Below are 22,351 nucleotides of genomic sequence, written 5' to 3'. Positions count from 1 at the left end.
TTACTTTTTCTTAACATTGTATCCATTTTGATGCACTAATAAATCTCAAAGCCTTGACATAACTCAATTATTGAACAATTAGTGCACAGGTTAGGGGGCATTCCATTCATTGCACTCAATTGCAAAACAATTTTGGAAGTCTGGCTGTCATTTTAATTGTGCAACACCTATTCCTGTCACTGAGACTATTTTCATTGCAGGCAAATTATTCTCACATCGTTGGTGTCACTTTGCAACAATAAAAAATAATGCCATTATTGGCATTAATAGGAGTTATAAAAAAGTGCAAAGTACCCCTCATGTTCCCCCAAAATACTAAAAGTTTGCAATAATTAAAAAAAAAAATTTAAACACTGAGCCTCATTGACCATTGGGCCATGCTTACTGGAAATATGCACGTTATGCTTAATCTGTAGAATCTACGGACTGGAGGCAGGTGATGAGTGGTGTCCCTCAAGGATTGGCGCTGTACCCATTGCTATTTTTGATTTATATCAACAATTTGGATGAGAATGTAGAAGGCGTGATTGGTAAGTATGCAGGTGACACTAAAGTGGGTGGTATGGTAGATAGCGAAGATGGTTTTCAAAAATTACAGCAGGATCTTGATCAGTTGGGCAAGTGGGCTGAGAAATGGTTAATGGAGTTGAATGCAGATAAGTGTGAGGTGTTACATTTTGAGGAATCAAACCAGGGCAGGACCCTCACAGTGAATGGCAGAGCCCTGGGGAGTATTGAAGAGCAGAGGGGTCTAGGAGTGCAGGTACATAGTTCCTTGAAATTAGCATCACAGGTAAATATGGTGGGCAATAAGGCTTTTGGTACATTGGCCTTTCATCAGTCAGAGTATTGAGTATAGAAACTGGGATGTTATGTTGTACAAGATATTGGTGAGAGTATTGTGTTCAGTTTTAGTCACCCTGCTAACAGGAGGATATTGTTAAGCTGGAAAGAGTATAAAGAAGATTTCCAGAATGTTGGGGGCCTTGCAGTCGGCTGCCCTGCCAGCAGCGTGTTTGTTATTTAGACTACTTTTGTTTTATAGAGCATGTCTTAGGTGAGGGGTGGTGTGGGGGAAATGGGGGAAACCGTTTTTTCAGTCACTTCCTCGACGGACGTGACCTTTTCTGTCGCTACTCTGCCTCCCCTCTCGCGGCCTAACAGCTTGGATTGGAACTGCCTTTCCTGGAGTCTAGCCCAGCAGCGGGCGCAGCATGGACTTCTCCATCGCGGAGCGGGGGCGAACACTTGCCGGGGGTCACCAGAGTGGAGTACTCCGATTGCTGGCCTGGTGACTTTGGCATCATGGGGCTGTGTCTGCGGAGCTTCTAGCCGCAGGTGTGGACTTACCATCCGGAGTCTGGGATCCCTTGCCGGGGATCGCCGGAGAAGAGCTCCAAAGGCCGGCCTGCGGCCTGCAGCCTATAACATACTGAAGCCGCGGTCTCCGGTAGGAAAGTGCTGATTCGGGCACTCCAAGTGTGTTCGACCCTCCCAACGTCAGAATTTCAATCATCCCGACGAGAGGGCCTGTACATCTGGCCATCCATAGTGGCGACTACGGAGGGTTTATGGCCCCGAACACAGATGAACAAAGGAGGAGGACTGACTGAAGTGTATCGCTGCTGGCAAATTCATTTCACTGTACCTCCGTCGGTGCATGTGACGAATAAATTTGACTGTGACAGAATGTTTCCTGTACTTGAGGGCTTGAGCTGTCGGGAGAGGCTGGCTAGGCTAGGAGTACAGGAGACTGATGTGGTGATCTTATAGAGGTGCATAAGATTGTGAGGGGAATAGATAGGGTGAGTGCACACTTTTAACCAGAGTAGGGGAATCAAGAAGTAGAGAAGCAGTATTTAGTCAAATTGAAATTTCAAATGTTCAAAAATATTTAAATACTTTTATGACTTGTTCCATATTAAATGTGGGAAAGTGTCAATTTTACTGTGGCAGAATGAAATTTCCATTTTCTCTACAGTCCTTAGAAAGTCAATTTTGCACTGATGAAAATTATGCCCACATTTGCCTTGTGGGTTTTGATTCATTAGGAATGACACTGAGATCTACTAAACATATCATTTCAGTTTCTGCTTTCAATTTGATTAACAACTTATCTACTTTTTTTATACTTTGAATATATTTTTCAATCTTTAATGTTATTTGGTGTATGTCAATATTCCCCAGTTATCATAAACACCAGGTTTTAATTCTTAGCAATAACACGGCACTCAGGTGAAACAGTACCTTGTCCACAAATATTTTAATCTGGCAGACAGCCCGATGAATAGGTTTGTCCGATTTGGTTTCACAGTCAAAGGTGTCTATCTGGAGGTTTAAGGGCAGACCTTTGACTCCCTTCTGTGAGGAGAAGTCTGTACTCAGGCAGTTAATTCCAATGTGAACCTAATGGAAAGAAAACAAAATGAAATCTTTGTACACAGTTCAATGCATCTTTTTACAATGCATCCCATTTGAGCAAGACGGTAGCCTGTGGGAGGATCAGGAGTCAGAATGTTCCCAGGCAAGAGAGCACGTACTTAGTGTTGTCCTTCATTGGAGAAATTCCTTCTCATAAACGGATCCTTAGCACTCAGTGTTAGAGTGTAGAGTGAAACGTATTTTAGTTTTGGTCTCTGATCCATTTTAGATCACCTTGAGTAGAACTGTCAACAATGTTGTACTTTCAAAGTACAGCTGTGTGTTGATTTTAGACTTTTGTATTTTGTTTTACGTAGAGATCTCTTCATTTTATTGGTTTTCTTTTTCTCTTTAACGTCCCCAGCTCATGCTGCAAATTGATTTGTAGCAAGAATACAGAAAAATAATAACTACTTCTTTAGTTAAACCTCTTTCATTATGTACAGAGTACATAATGTACCGTGTCCATTGGGAAACAAGAGACCGCAGATGCTGGAATCTAGAGCAAAATAAAATAAAGGGCTGGAAGCACACAAAGCATGAAGCAGCATCTGTGGATGCAAAAAGGGATGTATCAATGATTTAAGTTGAGACCCTTCATTTTGATGGAGGGTGTGGGGAGGAATGAGCAAGATGGCCAGTGTATAGAAATGCAAGGGAAGGGTGGGATAAGTACAGGTACATGGTAGGTGGAACTAGATGGGTATGGCATAATGGGCAGATAGAGTCAGATGGGGATGGAAGGGAGAGAGAGAACCTGGGTGCAAAAAAGATCATAGGGAGTGTGGATTACCTGAAATTGGGACATTTCAATGTTCACACCATTGGTGTGTAAGGTACCTAATCGGAATATGAGACGTTCATATTCTAGTTTGTATTTGGTCTCTCTGTAGAAGTTCAAGAACAGACAGGCTGGTGGAGAAATGGGAAAGTTAATAGTGAAGAAAGGTTGAAATAACAACAGCGGAATGAGAGTTATTATTGGACACCAGTCAAATTTAACACATACCGTTCCTGTAGTACAAGTGGGTGAGGTTTCTGAATAGTAAACTTGGCAAGAAATTCCCTCCAGAATGCATTCATAGGAACTTAAGAAATAGGAGCTAGGGAGATCACAGGCCTCAGGGGTAAAAACCCTTTGAAAGAATACATTTCTCCTCATCTGAGTCCTAACCAGCCAACCCCTTATTCTGAATCAATGACTCCTCCCTGCACCCAGCCTGTCAAGGATTGTGAGAATTTTTGTAACCTTCAATGGGATCTTCTCTCACTCTTCTGGAGATCAAAATCCATTGGTCGCTCATGTGAACATCAACACTACTCAATCTCTCAGCATATTCTGTTTTACCTTACATTTTTCCACATTAATTTCCATCTGTCATGTGTTTGCCCACTAAATCAATTAATCTATATCACCCCACCCCCAAAAACTTCTCCCAGTGTTTATAATTCCACCTACCGTATTTGCCGGCAATGCCCCAAAAATAAGGCATGAAAATTTAACTGCGTCTTGGAGGCCGAAGGTTATGTTGTTAACCAAGAAAGATGTTGCTGTACTGAGGGTTAGCCAAGTCTATCCCTCATTGCTGGCAGCTGATGGGAAGCAGCTGTAAAGTGGGAAATGGCTGCAAAAGGACAGCTGGGGGGGGGGGGGGGGGGGGGGGGGGGGGGGGGGGGGGGGGTGTTGGGTAAGAGTTCCCTTTCACACAGCGTGTGGGGAGTCTGGCCCGTGTCAGCATGGCCTGGGCTGCACAAATTGGCTGGGCCACCAGGGGTAAAGTTACGGGGAGGGCAGGAGCATCTTTGGGCAGGAGCGTTGAGAAGGGGGGGGTCGGAGATCATGCCAACAACTCACTCACACACTGCTGCCGCGGCGCTCCGGGTGCGGAGCCACCGCATTGCGGCCGGGGACAGAAGTAGCTCGGATGGGTGCGAGCGGCCGCCAGGACCGGAAAATGGGACCGGTCACCACCTCAGCGCCAGCCAGCCACGGTGTCCTTCAGCACAGGCACAACCGGTGGAGGTGGTGGTTGGCGGGTAGCTACTGGGCGGAAGGCTAACTGCTCCGTCCCGAGCTTGCGCTCTCTCTCTCTCTCTCTCTCTTGCTACTAGTCCCGGGCGCTGTGCCTGGGTGCTACAGCCAGTCCTGGGGCAGGCCACCTGGGAACTACAGTTAGTCCCGGGAACGCGAAGGATCTGGAAACTGCAGCCAGTCCCGGGGCACGCAGGTGATGTTGCCGACCCCTGGACTAAACCAAACCCTTGATCCTGACCCGCCATCCTTTCCTCAAAATTTAGCAACTTAAATTGTGGGTGCGTCTTCTTTGCCGGAAAATACGGTACTGTAGTATCATCAGCAAACTCATTATTGTCACATTTGCACTGAGCACTAATCCCTTGAAATCCTTTCAAATGCGTTACGAGCCATAGCCTGCCAACTGAAGAAGGATTAATTTATCCCCACTCTTTGCTTACTGCCATGGGTGATTCAAAACAACTGAAAAACTGATGACAAAATCTAGGGCAAGATATAACACAGCTTTCCATTGCAAAACTTTGTTGAGCCATTGCCAGGCATTGTAAATAATCCAATTATCACATGGGGAGAACACAATATGGGAGGTTTCCAGATCGTAATTTGCACCCTTGGAACTGAATCGCAGGTGGAAAACAAAAACCGGTGGAAAAGAATTGAAAAAAAATCAATTTATGATTGATTTTTAATAAATAATAAAATACTACAATAATATGTTGCAGTATTGTTATATAAAGTCACAATTTAAATCAATCCTCATTAAATTATCGCTCTGCTCCCCTGGAATGCCTTTAATTTCTATAAATTGCAACAACAACACAAAAAAGAAAATAAGAGGGATAACATTAAAGATGAAATTCCTGCCCTGTAGCACAATTGTGATTAACATCTGGCTTCTCTTCAGGGTCTCAGGGTTATGCTTTATGGTATCAGTGCTCATTTTCAAACCACTTCATTGTTAAAATCACAAATCAACATTTCAAGCCGACAGGGGTTTTCTTTCCACAAATAAAGAAAGCCAAATAGAACATGGTTTACTGATTTAGATCCCAATTTAATCCTGTTCCAGGGATGTGAATTTATTGGGTTCTTTATTCAGTTTACTCAGGTTTCCTTTACCTTGGGACAGCTGCATAATGATTACAATCAGAGCCTGAAGGAGTTTCGTTCCAAGTACATCTATAGGCTGTGCTGTCAGAAGAGTTCTGAATCATCTGTCCAGGCTGGATTTTTTTTCAAATTTATTTCCTTGTTCTGTTTGACAGCGATGGATATGAATATATTACGCGAGCACTAAAGGTTGCCTGCATAGCAGGAAGAAATCTCGATTTTGTCGAGCAGCAGTTGAGGTTGTAATTCTCGATTGCTAACTCTGGAAAGGACAGAGAGAACGTAGAATAGACTGGGGAACGAGGCCAACTGGAACTAATGGGCACTGCACAGGTCTGCACACAGCGAACAACACTTTAATTGTTGCTGAAGATACAGTGAGATACAGTACAAGCCATCCACTCCACTAAAAAGACACACACATGTATATATATATACACACACACACGCACACACGTATACACACACACACACACGTATAAACACAAATGAATGCACACACGGATATGCACACATGCATACGCAAACATGAATGGAAATGCACACACAAAAACACACAACCACACACAGGCACGCTCACACACAAACAAACATGCACACATAAACACACACAAATGCTCGTGCACACACATATGAAAACAAACAAGCGCACTCACAAACACACACACACACACACACACACACACACACACACACACACACACACACACACACACACACACACACACACACACACACACACACACACACACACACACACACACACACACACACACACAGAGAATGGGGGCTTGGAGATAAAGGATTGAAGATAACAAAAACACATTAATACCAGGGGAAATCTACTCTTGATCACAAATGATAAACATATGTTGGAGTGTTGTTTGCTGGCTGTATTCACCTTCCTCACTATTGGCTTCAGTAAAGTCAAACTAACCAATTCTGCAGCATTCAGAACTACTCTCACATGGGTTTATAAGGATCATTTGCTCCGTTTTTATTTATTTCTTTGTATGCCCTTGTCTGTAATTAACTTGGATATACTGTTTGCAAATCTACGCCTCACAGCCTTTAAGGAGAAAGGTTCATAATGTTTAGGCACCTGTTCAAGGTGTACATTATTGAAAAAAGCCCTCTGGAATGTTACATACCTAAAGTGTTTTTAATGGGATGATGTCTGCATCCCCACCTCTTAAAATAACATTCAACTAACTCTCCAGCAGTGGTTATGTTGCACTAATGTGGAATGCGTATAATTTTAAAGTAGCATTGGAACATATCTTGCAAATCTCCAGATAAGGTTATATAAAAACCATTGAAGCAATGACCACATCGAGGTTATTGCTTGAAATCGGGCCAATTTAGTATGTTCACAATATCATAGACTCGCCAGAGTGTTTGGAATATTAAAATATTGAAAGTCTGATTTTATGAAGCATGTGACTCTTCATTGTGATTATTTATTCATTGATCGAATATAGACATCGCTGGCAATGCCAGCATTTATAATCCATACCTAATTGTTCTTGCACCAAGAGGTCACATACAAATTAACTACACTGGAAGATCTGTAATGAAATATCGGCTCGACAGGCCAAGCGTAACCAACACTGGTCAACTCCATGAATGTTTATATTAATTTTGTAGTTTAGTGGCCATTGTAATGAATGGCTTTATTTTTTTAACAATCTCAATAAATCCAATTAATAAATACAGATTTTTTTTTTAATGAGTTTTATGTAGCTTCATTGTACTTATTTGTAAAAAAAAAGCTTCTTTAAACATACAAATAACATTTCAATCATTTAACTGTACAAAAGCACCAATTCTCTATTATGTTTATCATCTACAATCTGAATACTGATCAATCCCAATTAATTCAGACTGGGGGTCATTTACTATATCAGCAGAATACTTCCAGGTGTGATATAAATTATATCTGTAGCTCACTGAAAAATCAGAACCTATTTTGTGAACTTTGAGCTAATCCCCAGAGGGTATCTCTGGAGAGAGGGTAGGTCAATGCTATGTTTTGTTTACAATCTATCATCATGTCAAAACTGGTCAATGAACTTTAATTGAAGGTGGAAGACAGGTAATAATTATCAGGCTACAGGCATCCCAGCAGAGATGTTCCATTGCTGTTAGGAGTCTTGGCTAACAGTGCGAGTTTCCTAAGAGATAATACCATTTTAAATTTGTTCATTTAAATAAATTGGATTCCTTCCTGGATAATGGCTATGGACTATCATAATGATGCTTCTGTGATCCGATGAAGCCTGACTATTATCACAACTTTCCAATTCGTAGATGTGATTTGCTTCCATTGGCAATGGCCTGAATATTCTTGAATTGCTGCACTCCAGTGAAAACTGCCTGCTCTCCAGATGATGCCAACATTCAAAGGAATGAGCTATCAACGACTTGTTCCTGCAGTTATGACATTTGATTTTTCTCATTATAAATATGTGTAACACAGAGCCTTCTTGTTACAGATGGACCTTGAATTATCTTGGAAAGCTTGATCTTAAAATTAGTTGCAATCGCATTGGAACCTGTCCAAATTACTGCCTACAGTTATATTTGTAAAAACGTAGAACATAAAACAATATAGCACTGGAACAGGCCCTTCGGCCCACCATGTCCGTACTGCACATGATGCCAAGTTAAACTAACTTTCACTGCTGACACGCAATCCATATACCGTCGTTCCCTGTATTTCCATTTCCATTTGCCTATTTAAAAGCTTCTTAAAACCCATGATCATAGATGCCGCCAACACCTCTGGCAGCACGTTCTATACACCCACCACTCACCATGTATAAAATTAGCCCCGCACATCTGCTTTAAACTTTTCCACTCTCACCTTAAAGCTATGCCCTCTAGTCTTTGACATTTCTACCCTAGGAAAATATGTTTTGACTGTCTACCCTAGCTATGTCTCTCATAGTTTTATGGAATTCTATAGGGTCTCCCATCAACCTCCCACATTCCGGAGCAAATAATCCGTGTCTAATTTCTCCTGTTACTGGAGCTTCAGGAGAGACAGGGGTGAGGGAAAAAGAGGAAAAAGAGTTGCATTGTTGGTTAAGGAGGATGTCACGTCTGTGTTCAGAGGTGACATTACAGATGGTTTGTCCAGTGTGGCTATATGGGTGTATAAGAAAGGGGTGATCACCTTGTTGGGGATGGACTACAGACCCCTGAATAGTCAATAGGAATTAGAAGAACAAATGTGCCGGGAGATTGCAGACAGCTGCAGGTCAAATAAGGTTGTTGTAGTAGGGGATTTTAACTTTCCCAATATAGACTAGGAAAATCATAGCGGGAAGGGTTCAGATGGGGTGCAGTTCTTCAAAAGTGTTCAGGAGAGTTTTCTTAAGCAGTATGAGGAGACCCCCACACATGAGAGGGCAACGCTGGGTCTAGTACGTCCTTAAATATTGTATCTCTTTTCAAGGGCTGCAGGGAGAATGCTGGTAACTATAGGCCGGTGAGCTTAACATCTGTAGTTGGTAAGTTACTTGAGAGCATCCTGAGGGATAGGATATACAGGCCTTTGGATGGGCAAGGGCTGATTAGGGATAGTCAGCATGGTTTTTTTTGTGGGAGGACATGTCTCACAAATATGATTGATTTTTTTGAAGACGTGACCAAAAAGTTTGATGAGGGCAGAGCTGTAGATGTTGTGTACATGGACTTCAGCAAGGCGTTCGACAAGGTTCCACATGGTGGATTGCTCTGGAAGGTTAGGCTCGCATGAGATCCAAGGAGGGATAGCTGAATTGATCACCAATTGGCTCCATGGAAGGAAGCAGGAGGTAATGGTGGAAGGTTGCTTCTCAGATTGGATGCCCGTGACTAGTGGTGTGTCTCAGGATTCGGTGCTGTGACCGTTACTGTTTGTCATCTACATCAATGATTTGGATGAGAACATACAGGGCAAGATTAGCAAGTTTGTTGATGAAAGCGAGTGGTTTTGCAGATAGTGAAGATGGTTGTGAACGAGCAGGATCTGGATCGATTGGCCAGGTGGGCGCTGGAATAGTTGATGGGATTTAATACAGAGAAGTGTGAGGTGTTGCATTTTGGAACGTCGAACAAGGGCAGGACCTACACTGTAAATGGCAGGCCTCTGGGTAGTGTTGTGGAGCAGAGGGATCTAGGAGAACAGGTGCATGGTCTCCTTGAAGCTCAAGTCGCAGGTAGATAAGGTGGTCAAAAAGGCTTTAGGCATTTTGGCCTTCATCAGTCAGAGTATAGAGTATAGAAGTTGGGAGGTCATGTTGCAGTTGTATAAGACATTGGGTGAGACCGCATTTAGAATATTGTGTTCAGTTCTGGGCACCATGTTATGGGAAAGATATTGTCAAGCTGGAAAGGGTTCAAAAAAGAGTTACGAGAATGTTGCCAGGACTAGAGGGTGTGAGCTATATGGAGAGGTTGAGTAGGCTGGGTCTCTATTCCATGGGGCGCAGGAGGATGAGGGGATATCTTATAGAGGTGTATAAAATCATGAGAGGAATTGATCGGGTAGATGCACAGAGTCTTTTGCCCATAGCAGGGGAATCGAGGACCAGATTCCCTAGGTTCAAAGTGAAGGGGAAAAGATTTAATAGGAATACGAGGAGTAACTGTTTCACAGATAGGGTGGTGGGTGTATGGAACAAGCTGCCAGAGGAGGTAGTTGAGGCTGGGACTATCCCATTGTTTAATAAATAGTTAGACAAGTACATGGATAGGACAGGTTTGGCGGGATATGTACCAAGCACAGGCAAGTGGGACTAGTGTAGCTGGGAGATTCTTGGCTAGTGTGGGCGAGTTGGGCCGAAGGGCCTGTTTCCACACTGTATCACTCTATGACTCTATGACCCTCTAATCAAGGCAGCATTCTGGTAAATCTCATCTGCACCTATCCAAAGCCTCCACCTCCTTCCAGCTTGGCTATAGATGTTCAACATTTCTGGTTGCACTGTCCTGCACTGTTCCTAATATGAGCCTTTTCAATAACTCCCTATTGGTAGTCATCAGTTCAATAGATCCTTCATTGGGAAGTGCCTTAATCATTTGGCATTGTAACAACAACAGCATAAGCACGAACATCTTCCCTGCCACTCCCTTTTCCATGGTTGGATAGATGTCAAGTTGTTGTCTGAACAATGGAAATTGTACAAAGCCTTTAATTTCAGCTGACTCAATTAAGTTAGAAATGTCCCTGTCAGAAGCCGACCATAATTCACAATTATGCTTGCATCATCAGCAATTTCGTAACATAATTCAGCCTTTCAATTTGCATAATCCATTGAATTTGCTGCTCGAAAGCAGAGAACCTGGTAAGTATTTGGGTACCACGTAGGTTTTATTCCATATTACCTTATTGAACCTTGATGTACAGCCATATATAATATTAGTTTATGATCTGATGACCAGTCTGAACTTTGGTCCTTATGTTTGTTTGCTGGCTATGAAATAAGGGAGTGTGACAGTTTTTGCTTGGCCTTGAAACTCGAAATATATTATTTTGGTCAGTCATGAAGATCATTTATTTCACGTGCTGTTGGACTGTATTGTGGAGCCGGCTATCCATGTTCTCCAGAGATGCTGCCTGACCCGCATTGTTATTCCAGCATTGTGTATCCTTTTGTGTATTAACCAGCATCTGCGTTTCTTTGTTTCTATTTCTACATCACTGGGTCCGGTTAGCATTAACAAAGGTGTAGAAAGGGAATTCTTATCAAAATAAACTTGGCGATTTCTTGTGTAGAAAGGAACTGCAGATGCTCGTAAACAGTGCCCTCCATAATGTTTGGGACAAAGACCCATCATTTATTTATTTGCGTCTGTACTCCACAATTTGAGATTTGTAATAGAAACAAATCACATGTGGTTAAAGTGCACATTGTCAGATTTTAATGAAGGCCATTTTTATACATTTTGGTTTCACCATGTAGAAATCACAGCAGTGTTTATGCATATTCCCCCCATTTCAGGGCACCATAATGTTTGGGACACAGCAATGTCATGTAAATGAAAGTAGTCACGTTTAGTATTTTGTTGCATGTCCTTTGCATGTAATGACTGCTTGAAGTCTGCGATTCATGGACATTACCAGTTGCTGGGTGTCTTCTCTGGTGATGCTCTACCAGGCCTGTATTGCAGCCATCTTTAACTTATGCTTGTTTTGGGGGCTAGTCCCCTTCAATTTTATCTGCAGCATATAAAAAGCATGCTCAATTGGGTTCAGATTGGGTGATTGACTTGGACACTCAAGAACTGACAATTTTTTAGCTTAGAAAAACTCCTTTGTTGCTTTAGCTGTATGTTTGGGATCATTGTCTTGCTGTAGAATGAACCGCCGGCTAACGAGTTTTGAGGCATTTGTTTGAACTTGAGCAGATAGGATGTGCCTATACACTTCATAATTCACTATGCCAGTACCTTCAGCTGCCATACATGCAACAGATGAGGTGGTATGCTTTGGAATTGGATCACTCTGATATAAGTTAATCTTCGTCTCATCTGTCCACAAGGCCTTTTTCCAGAACTGTGGTTGCTCTTTTAAGTACTTCTTGGCAGCTGCCATCCTATAGTGGTTTGCACTTGCAGTGTGCCTCATTTCTGTTTATGAAGTCTTCAGGTCATTGACAATCCACACCTGACTCCTGAAGAGTGTTTGCTGTTTGGGTTGTTTGGGGATTTTTCTTTATTATAGAGATCTGTGGAGGTCTTCCTTGGCCTGCCAGTCCCTTTGCAATTAGTAAGCTCACCAGTGCTCTCTTTCTTCTTAATGATGGTTCAAACAGTTGATGTTGGTAAGCCTAAAGTTTGGCTGATGTCTCTAACAGTTTTATTCTTGTTTCTCAGTCTCATAATGGCTTCTTTGACTTTCATTGGCACAGTTTTGGTCCTCATGTTGATAAACAGCAATAAAAGTTTCCAAAGGTGATGGAAAGACTGGAGGAAAGACTGGGTGCTGAGAGCTCTTTGATACCTGCATTAAGGAGGCATTTAAGCACACCTGAGCAATTACAAACACCTGTGAAGCCATGTGTCCCAAACATTATGGTGCTCTGAAATGGGGGTGAGGGGGGAACTGTGTATAAACACAGCTGTAATTTCTACATGGTGAAACCAAAATGTATAAAAATAGCCTTTAATAAAATCTGACAATGTGCACTTTAACCACATGTGATTTTTTTCTATTACAAATCCCAAATTGTGGAGTACAGAGGCAAATAAATAAATTATGGGTCTTTGTCCCAAACATTATGGAGGGCACTGTATACTGAAGATAGACACAAAGTCTATGGGTCAGGCAGCATCCATGGGGAGGGGTGCCGACCCAAAACTTTACTGATCCTTTTTCCCCAGGGATGCTGGCTGACCCGTTGAGTTACTCCAGCACTTTTTGAGTCCATCTTATGGGGATTTCTTACATGATGGCAACACCTAGGTTGTTCAATCCACTCTGGAATGTAACCACAAACACTGTGTTCAAAAGAAGCCTTAACGCAAAACACAATTTTTACAGATGTAGTGTCTTCATTATGCTGTAATGCTAATTAATCCATTCTAACATATTGCACTTTTAAAATTAAACATTTATCATAAAGAGATTAGCTTATGATATATATTTTTTCTTTTGATCACTGTCTGGTGGTTTTGAGAATTCTGTAAAAATTGAACACTGACTGGGAGGCAAGGAACCCCTCAGATGCTGGAGGAGTAACAAGCATTCATAAACCACAGCCTACCACCTCCTCATTCTAACAATAGAATAGGTGCGGTCCTCAGCATTTGCCTCCTGAGAAAATATTATGTGGTTACAAACATGAGTTTAAGATTGCTTAGCATTCAAAGTAGGCGAAGCAACATTTGCAAATGGACAAGATTCTTGGGAAGCAAGTATGTGTCACAACCCAACTATTGGCTCCACTCCTCCACTTCATAACTCAGCAAAATAATCTGGTTTATCCTTTCACCGGGACCCATTTGTGCTATAATCGTCTGTGAAACCCTGCTAAATAGTAACATTAGTTTTATGATTGCACACTCTAACTGGCACTGTCCATTAATTTCTAGTCCAAGCAATGGTTCTTGGCATTTTTTATCCAAACCTCCTTACTAAAACCTCGTGAGTATAATGTTGGGCTAGGTTCATATGGAATGTCCACTGCTCTGTCCCAGAATGAAGGAGTGCTTTTAGAGTACAGGAGGAGAGATCACTTAATAGAAATTCTCTAATTGCCTCAGTGGAATTCAAAGTCACACATCTGGATCAATATTCCAGAACTCTGGATAATAGTTCACTAATTTAATCAATAGCTGGGAAAATAATTGCTTTTGCTTTCCAATAAAAAAACCCAACAGAATGGTCAAATAAAAGGCTACCTTTAAGTGGCATACTAAAACCAGTAGGTTATGGATGGAGTGAAGTGCTGCTGGAATTATTATATCAAAGATCTATACACTGTAAATGGATTGATTTTAATCATGTATTGTCTTTCTGCTGACTGATTAGCACGCAACAAAAGCTTTTCACTGTCCCACTGGTACACGTGACAATAAATAAACTGAACTGAACTGTTCCTGTGACAAGTAGGTTCCGTAAACTTTCCACAGAGTTACGATAGAAATGTGTAGGTTCAGTAAGGGGAGAAAAATGGAAGTATTTCTACACATCCTCAATCACAGGAGGCAGATAGATGACCTTACACAACCTCTTCCCAAGGTACCCTCCACCAAACATGACAATACACAGTCAGTGTGGTTTACTTTAGATGGCTTTAAGGAATTGTTTACTACACTAAACACAGGAAAAGGAATTTCTGGACCACATGTGCTCTCTTGAACACCTCCAGATGTTCACAAACTTGTAGACACACTTTTGGCTAAGTTACAACAATACACGACTGACACCACATTTACTGGATAATTTAAATGTAACCCAATCCTGTGACATTTTTCCTGTCCACGTTGCAGCATAAGACCAGCCATGGATGCCAGAACTCATCTCATCCCCAGTATATTGCACCTGCAGTTCCCTAGTGCAGACTTCTATGCCCAATGCTTCTCAGTACTTTCCTTTAGTAACCTCCATTTCCTGTGTGCATATTTATTTACAACACCTCCAGTTCAGCACACTCAGGCTAAATACCACAAGAATCTCACCTTAACCGCTTTCTGTATTAGGATGGCAAGATATCCAATGACTCGATTAGATCAACGAGGAATAGGCAGTAAATGTTGATCTTATCAGCAATTAACAAACTCAAAGACTGAGTGGATGTTTGACCATTTATGAACTCATAAAAATATGAACACATAATCACTTCTGTCAATCTATCATTTACAAAAACAAAACAATGGAGGTTGCCATTTATATATATTTTTCATAACCTTAGGGATGCGTTGACACAAATCATTTTTTTCATTTTTTGCTCAATTTATAAATAAAGATAATTGTAGATATAAGAATCTTTTAAACCAATTTGAAAAAAAAAATTGTTGGATTTTTTTGGTACAGTGTTGACTGGGTGTTTAAAAAATATATATATTTAATAAAATATGTGATTTCTGTTCTTTGGAAGAATTTATTCAGCTTTTCTATCTGACATTCTGATCTGTTGCTGTTCTTGGAATGAAAATTTGAGCAATCATGTACGACTATGAAAATATCAAGATGTTAACTTCGACAGCAAAGAATAGGAAATGTGATTGGACTTGCAATACAGATAACCCTCGTTATAAAGGAACATAGGGGGGGAAAGGGTGTCCATTATTCCCAATTGTCCACTATAACCGAGTAAGGGATTCGCTCCAACAACCTAGTGGTCACTCCGTGAAAAAAGAAGTTGTTTACAAATACAGTACAAAGCTCTTTTTAACAGTTAAAATTGATTTTTTGTTTTTGTTTAAAAATACTAAAGGCTGTTTGTTACATTGTTTAATAGAGTGTCATTGCACAGGATTGATCGAAGCAATTGCTTGTCAATTTCAATGGCCTCCCGCAGTGTAGCTGGCAGCCTGTGTACTTAAAGAGGCAGTGGTGTCTGCTTACTGTTGGGACACTCCGTCCACTATAACCAAAATCTGTTATAAAGACGCCCGTAATAACGAGAGTAGACCGTACACTGTTTGAACATAGAATAAGTACATAGAAAAGTGCAGCACAGGAACAGGCCCTTCAGCCCACAATGTCTGCACCAAACATGATGCCAAGCTTGGAAGCACCGGAAATTGGAGGAACAGCACCTCATATTCCGTTTGGGGAGTCTGCACCCCGGGGGCATGAACATCGACTTCTCCCAATTCTGTTAGTCCTTGCTGTCTCCTCCCCTTCCTCAGCTCCCCTGCTGTCTCCTCCCACCCTCCAGCCTTCCGGCTACTCCTCCTTTTCCCTTTCTTCTCCCCACCCACCCCCACCCCTGATCAGTCTGAAGAAGGGTTTCGGCCCGAAACGTTGCCTATTTCCTTCGCTCCATAGATGCTGCTGCACCCGCTGAGTTTCTCCAGCTTTTCTGTGTAACCTTCGATTCTCCAGCATCTGCAGTTCCCTCTTTAACATGATGCCAAGCTTAGCTGCCTGCACATGATCTATGCCTCTCAATTCCCTGCATATCCACGTGCCCATCTAAAGCCCCTTAAACGTTACAACATTAATACATTATACAGATCTGTAGAAAGACTGACTGTCTGATATATAGAGAAAGGCAGAAAGAATTAGGTGGATATAAAACTAAAAGCAAGATGTTATTTCTTCTTGTTTCATCATTTCTCTTTGGTCACATGCTTTTCCAAATCAATCTGTGCATTTCACTGAAGGTGTATCTGACACATTGCTTGCCAATTTTATCCCAGACAATTCCCAGTTTTACCTTGGCTTCCTTGCTGGAATCCCAGATGAAGGAAAGAGCATTGAACGCCACCTCTTCGACACAGCTGATAGTGCTGTTGCTTTCCTTGTAATCTGCTGTTAAATCAAATGGACACAAATAAGGCACAATATGGACAACACAAACACCTTCAGACAGGCAGCATCTCTGGAGAGAAGGAATGGATGACGTTTTGGGTCAAGACCCTTCTTCAGACTTTTCTCTCAACCCGAAACGTCACCCATTCCTTCTCTCCAGAGATACTGCCTGTCCCGCTGAGTTACTCCAGCATTTTGTGTCCATCTTCGATTTAAACCAGCATCTGCAGTTCTTTCCCACACATCATTGTTCTCCTTCCCTGCAACGTTATTCAAGATTCAAGAGAGTTTATTGTCATGTGTCCCAGATAGGACAATGAAATTCTTGCTTTGCTTCAGCACAACAGAACATAGTAGGCATAAATACAGATCGGTGTGTCCAAATACCATTGAATATATATATATATATATCTACACATACATAAATAAACAGATAAAGTGCAATACGCTATTAATGTTCAGAGTTTAGTATGAGTTACATAGATACATAGAAAATAGGTGCAGGAGTAGGCCATTCGGCCCTTCGAGCCTGCACCGCCATTCAATATGATCATGGCTGATCATCCAACTCAGTATCCCGTACCTGCCTTCTCTCCATACCCCCTGATCCCTTTAGCCACAAGGGCCACATCCAACTCCCTCTTAAACATAGCCAATGAACTGGCCTCAACTACCCTCTGTGGTTGAGTTGAGTTTAATAGCCTGATGGCTGTGGGGAAGAAATTATTTCTGAACCTGGATGTTGCAGATTTCAGGCTCGAGTACCTTCTACCAGAGGGCAGCGGGGACATGAGTGATTGGCCAGGATGGTGTGGGTGTTCTATACATTTGTGACGTCAAATGTATAGAACACCCTGACCCAGTTTTGCGAAGAATCATAGGATCATAGAAAGGGCTCAGCACAGGGGAAGGCTGTTCAGCCCATTGTGTCCATACTAGCTCTCTACCAGAGAAACTCACCAGTTCCAACCCTGCATTTTTGTGTACCTTCGAAGTTCCAACCCTCGGTCTGTTTTCTGCTGTCTTGCAGATATTTCCTCACCAGATCTTTACTCTACAGGCTCTGGAAGGCCACAATGGACTCTGCTCCCACCACATCTGTGAGATTCTAACCACACGCTGCAAGTTTTTCTTTGTGCCACTATTAATTCCATTCCCCTTTATGTTATGCTTGGGATAAGTAGTAATTCACCCTTCCAATGATGGGACTCATAATCCACTTTAACCAGACAGATCATCATTTTTGATACTCCGATCAGATGAATGACAAGGTGCTGATAGGATTCCGTGTGCGTTTTTCATTCCCCAACTACTAATTCCTCGCTACATTGCAACAGACATGTTGGTGGAATGTGAGGTGAACTCAGGTATACATTTAGGCAGAAGAGCTTCCAAAAATGTATCCTTGTACCTACAGTCTGAGCAGTGACTGTAGCTTTTGACAAGGGAAAGGTACAATAAAACTCCCACTACAAGTAAGCTTGGGCCAGGATGATATTGATTTTCTTACCGAAATCAATGACTCGTTGCTTTGCAGTATGCTGTCGGGAATGCCAGTGTTTCCAGTACTTAATTTGTTCTTCCACAGGCTTCCCATTGTCAAATACAGCCATTATCATGCTCTGCACAAAGAAAAACAGTAAATTATTATATAGCAATTGTTTTTAGGTATTGATTTGATGTGGATTTTTTACTTTATACTTCTACTTCCAATGTACACCTTTGGGGCATCCGTCTTACTGTGAGAGTCTTTGCACATGAAACCCTCAGCAAACAATATATTGCAGGTTAAGTTCATCAATAATATGCTAAGTGATTATTAGAACTAATATCTTCATTGAGAGTGTATTGAAGTGGCTTCCATTAAAATGAATGTCAGTATTGTGTCTATTAGTAATCCATTATGTACAAATTAATTTGAGCCTTAACATCCTTATGTTTTAGCTGCATATCTCTATACAGAGAACCTTTATGAATTCATAAGAATTGTTAAATTAAAAGCTACTGCCAACTTGTTTTAGATCAGTGTGCCCTGGGTGTTTTGTTAGCATAATAGGTCTTGTTAAAGGTTTAGAAACCACAACAACAAGGCAGAGCTTCCTTTCTCATTATAATCGAGTGTTGCTGAAAAGCAATATTATTCCTGGAAGCCCATTTCAAGAGGCAAATTTATTAGCTTACTTCCTGGTATATCTCTGACAACTATTTTCCATTGAACTAGAAGCAATTATTCTCAGATACCCTTTTTTTTTTGTCTATTGAGTGTGGTGCACCTATTGCCACTGTGTATCTTTTTAAACCATAGGCCTGCCGTACACAGTTCTCTGTATCAGAAGTAAGAAGGTTTAGGCCACAGCTCAGGATCGTGTGCAACAAAACCTAGGCTGGCCCTCCAGTCCAGTACTGCAGGAGCGCAGTATTCTCAGATAGAACCTTAATGGCACTGGAGGACAATGGTGCAGCTGTTAGAAACTCTGCTTCAAAGTCTTGGTTTCAATCCTGACCTTGGATACTTTCAGTGTGGCGTTTTCCATGTTCTCCTAACGACTGTGTGAGTTTCTTCAGAGTTCCTCCCACATCCCAAAGACATGTACATTGCAAGGTTAATGGTGTTGAGGTAAGTGGTAGTACCTGGGGAGAAGTGGGGAGTTGGGAGTTCATGAGGAAATGGGGAGAATACGTTTAAAATGTAATGTGATTGATGGTTGGTGGTCAATGTGAACTCCATTGGTTGAAGGTCCTGTTTCTGTGCTATGACCCCGTTAAACCAAGCCACTATTTGTTTCTGAAATGGATTGCACTGTTTCAAAGGCCATAAGATATAGGAGCCGAATTAGGTCGTTCAGCCCTTGGAGTGTACTCCGCCATTCAATAATGGCTAATCTATTTTTCCCTCTAAATCCTGTTCTCCTACCTTCTCCCTGTAATCTTTTACGCACTTCCTAATCAAGAACCCATCAATCTCTGCCTTAAAAATACCCAATGCCCTGGCCATCTCCTCCACAGACATGTGTGACAATGAATTTCAAGAGTAGGGCGGTTAAACCTAAAGATGTTGCTGGAAATATTCAGCAGGTCAGGCAGTAAATGTGTAGAGGGAAACAGAGTTAATGTTTCAAATCAATTACTTTTCATCAGAGTGGAGTTAATTGTTTTTCTTTCCACAGATGCTCTCTAAACTATAGTGCACTTCCAGCAGACACAGGAATTGATGTGTTTTTGACCTATTGAGTTACTCCTGCACTTTGTGTCTTTTGGGCACTCCAGAACTTAGTCAGATACCCAGCGTCTTTCCTTGCGTGAGTTATTCCCAGTTTCCTGTCAAATACTTATGCATCAATCAACATCTCAAACAATATTTGATTGCCACGTTTCCAACATTGCAACATTGGCCTAATTCCAAGATAATTTCCTTGGCTAAAAAAGGATTTCACCTTAAAGGGATATTACGACACTACATTAATTCAGGTATTTTTTTTTAACTTGTTTTATGGAACTCCTACCATTGAAGGAAACCTAAAATTCTACTGCTGGCAGAATGTCTTCTGTGGAAAGTATTTCTATGTTCAGAGAGCTTAAGGATGAGGAGGAGCTGGAAATAATCAGAGGGAAGATTGATGCACCCCAGGCAAGTTGGACTGACGTGTTGTTACCTACTGATGACTAATTCTGCAAGATCTCCTTGAACATATGCACGTACACGTGCTTCACTTTCACCCCCCCCTAAACTTCCCTAGTGAAGCCTTTCTGCAGGCTAGGTCTGTGCTCTCGATGATGTCTGCACATGTGTGGAACTGAACCACTTAAAAGTTAGTGTGTGACAATGATTCGTACTATTAGATTGTTGTACCATGATTTAAGGTGTTCAACCTCAAAATAAGGGGCTACCAATTGCACAATGCTTTAAATTGGCCTTGAAGCATGCCTAACTCTGCAGAAAAAGGATGATACTACCACTGAACCTATAAGGTTTTCTTCCTCCGTCCTTACGGGTTGAAAGTTTCTCCAGCTTTTTTGTGTACCTTCCTTACCTTTGGAGTTTGAATTATTTAAAAAAATTCCAAATTGGACACAAACCGTTGTAGTAACTCACTGGGCCAGCCTGCATCGCTGGAGATCATGGATAGGTGGTGTTTTGAGGCAGGAAACCTTTTCAGAGACAGTTCCTCAAAGAGAGCTCCTAAACCTGTATGGTTTTCTTTCTCTTTTTACTAAACAAAGAGCTGAAGGAACACAACTGGGGCGCTGCATGATGGCAGCCTCTGCCTACAGTCTGTGTGTTTTTCTATCTTTAAAAAGTTTTTAGTTTGTTTAAAAGTATGTTTTGGAAGATTTTTGGAGTATTTCTATGTGGTGTAGGGGGAAACCGTTTCCCAGTCACTTCCTGGCGAAGATGCGACTATTCTCCGAGTCGTGTCCTCGCCCCCCCTCTCGCGGCCTACCAACTGGATTGGCGTGGCCTTTCCTGCCGGAGACCAGCCAGAGCTTCAGCGGCGGTGCAGCGCTGGATACATCATTGAGCGTGCGATGCCTTACTTGGATCGTCGTTTGAAGCTCCGGAGTTTTGGGCCTGCTGCTTCAACATTGGCGAGCTGTGCTTTGCGGAGCTCCCAGCCGCGGGCAGCGTTGACCAACATCGCGGAGTCCTGGGATCCCTTTGCCAAGGGCTGCCAGAGTGAATCTCCGCCCAACTCGACCTGTAGACTTCGGGAACCGCGGTCTCCGGTAAGAAGTGGCCGATTCGGAGGTCCAAGCCTATTGAGAATGTTCTCCCGTTCCGACGTCGGAGTTCCATCATCCTGGCGAGAGGGCCTGAACATCGGGCCGCCCGTAGCGGAGGATGCCTGAACTTTAGTGCCTTCCCTCACAGTGGGAAACTTTGATTCTGCTGTGTGGGGATGTTTATGTTAAAGACTATCGTGTTCTGTGTTCTTTTTTATTCGTATGGCTGTATGGTGACGACAAATTTCACTGTATCAATTGGTGCATGTGACAATAAATGTCTCTTGTCTTGGAAGGAATTGGACCAATGACATTTTAGATCAGGACCTTTCCCTCAAAGAGAAACACTGAGCCTGTAGTCTCTGGCTCGTAGATTCTAACACAGAACCTGACTTTTTGATACAAAGAGTTCAAGGAAATGACAAAATAACTCGCAATAAAATCTTATGAAACAAACATGAAGAAAAAGAGAAATTATAAATGCTGGACCCCTCCCCCCTCCCCCGCAGGCTGAAGAAGGATCTTGACTCAAATAATCACTTATCCATGTTCACCAGAGATGCTGCCCGACCTGCCGATTTACCCCAGCAATTGTTGTCCTTTTCTGCATTAACCAGCACCTGCAGTTCCTTGTTTCTACATTCTATCATCTTGGGAACGTTCCTCAGGAATGTGACAGATCTAAAGGGTCATTTGTTCTTTGCACATAATTCCAATTCATCTGCTGTTTTCTTGACAACATTTTCTGGTTTGTTTTGGACTTACACCTTAGAATATGTTTGCTCTCTGAAAGAAAAATATAACCAATGGTCCAATTAAAGTCCAAGCCAGATCCCAGATGATAAAATGATCTGTTTGTGGCATACGTGTAGGGCAGCCTGAGGCACTGAAACCATAATAATACCTGCATGCAGCAGTATCCAAGACAACTGCCAGCATGATAAACCGCTTTGCAGGAATATGTTCAATGATAGCAGCTTTGCATTTACCCGCTTCTTTCCTGTACATACACTTTCTCATGTGTAGAGATGAAAACATTACAACTGCACAGTTTTAGTGTAAACAGGTTAATGAAACCAACATGAAGAATG

The 22,351-nt window shown here is 41.9% G+C and overlaps 1 protein-coding gene across 2 annotated transcripts in view; it reads right to left on the bottom strand.

Moving 5' to 3' along the window:
* LOC129709748 (grainyhead-like protein 3 homolog) overlaps nt 1-22,351 on the bottom strand; it is a 91,273-nt gene that overhangs the window by 22,279 nt on the left and 46,643 nt on the right. For both annotated transcript variants that reach the window (XM_055656303.1, XM_055656302.1), the window contains exons 7-9: nt 18,049-18,160; nt 16,444-16,538; nt 2,248-2,406 (exon numbers count right to left, since the gene is read on the bottom strand). In XM_055656303.1, the coding sequence (XP_055512278.1) occupies nt 2,248-2,406; nt 16,444-16,538; nt 18,049-18,160 (366 nt within the window). The remainder of the gene's footprint in view (nt 1-2,247; nt 2,407-16,443; nt 16,539-18,048; nt 18,161-22,351) is intronic.

This window comes from Leucoraja erinacea, chromosome 26 (genome assembly GCF_028641065.1).
Source record: "Leucoraja erinacea ecotype New England chromosome 26, Leri_hhj_1, whole genome shotgun sequence".
NCBI lineage: Eukaryota > Metazoa > Chordata > Chondrichthyes > Rajiformes > Rajidae > Leucoraja > Leucoraja erinaceus.
This window is presented reverse-complemented; position numbering and strand designations above follow the sequence as displayed.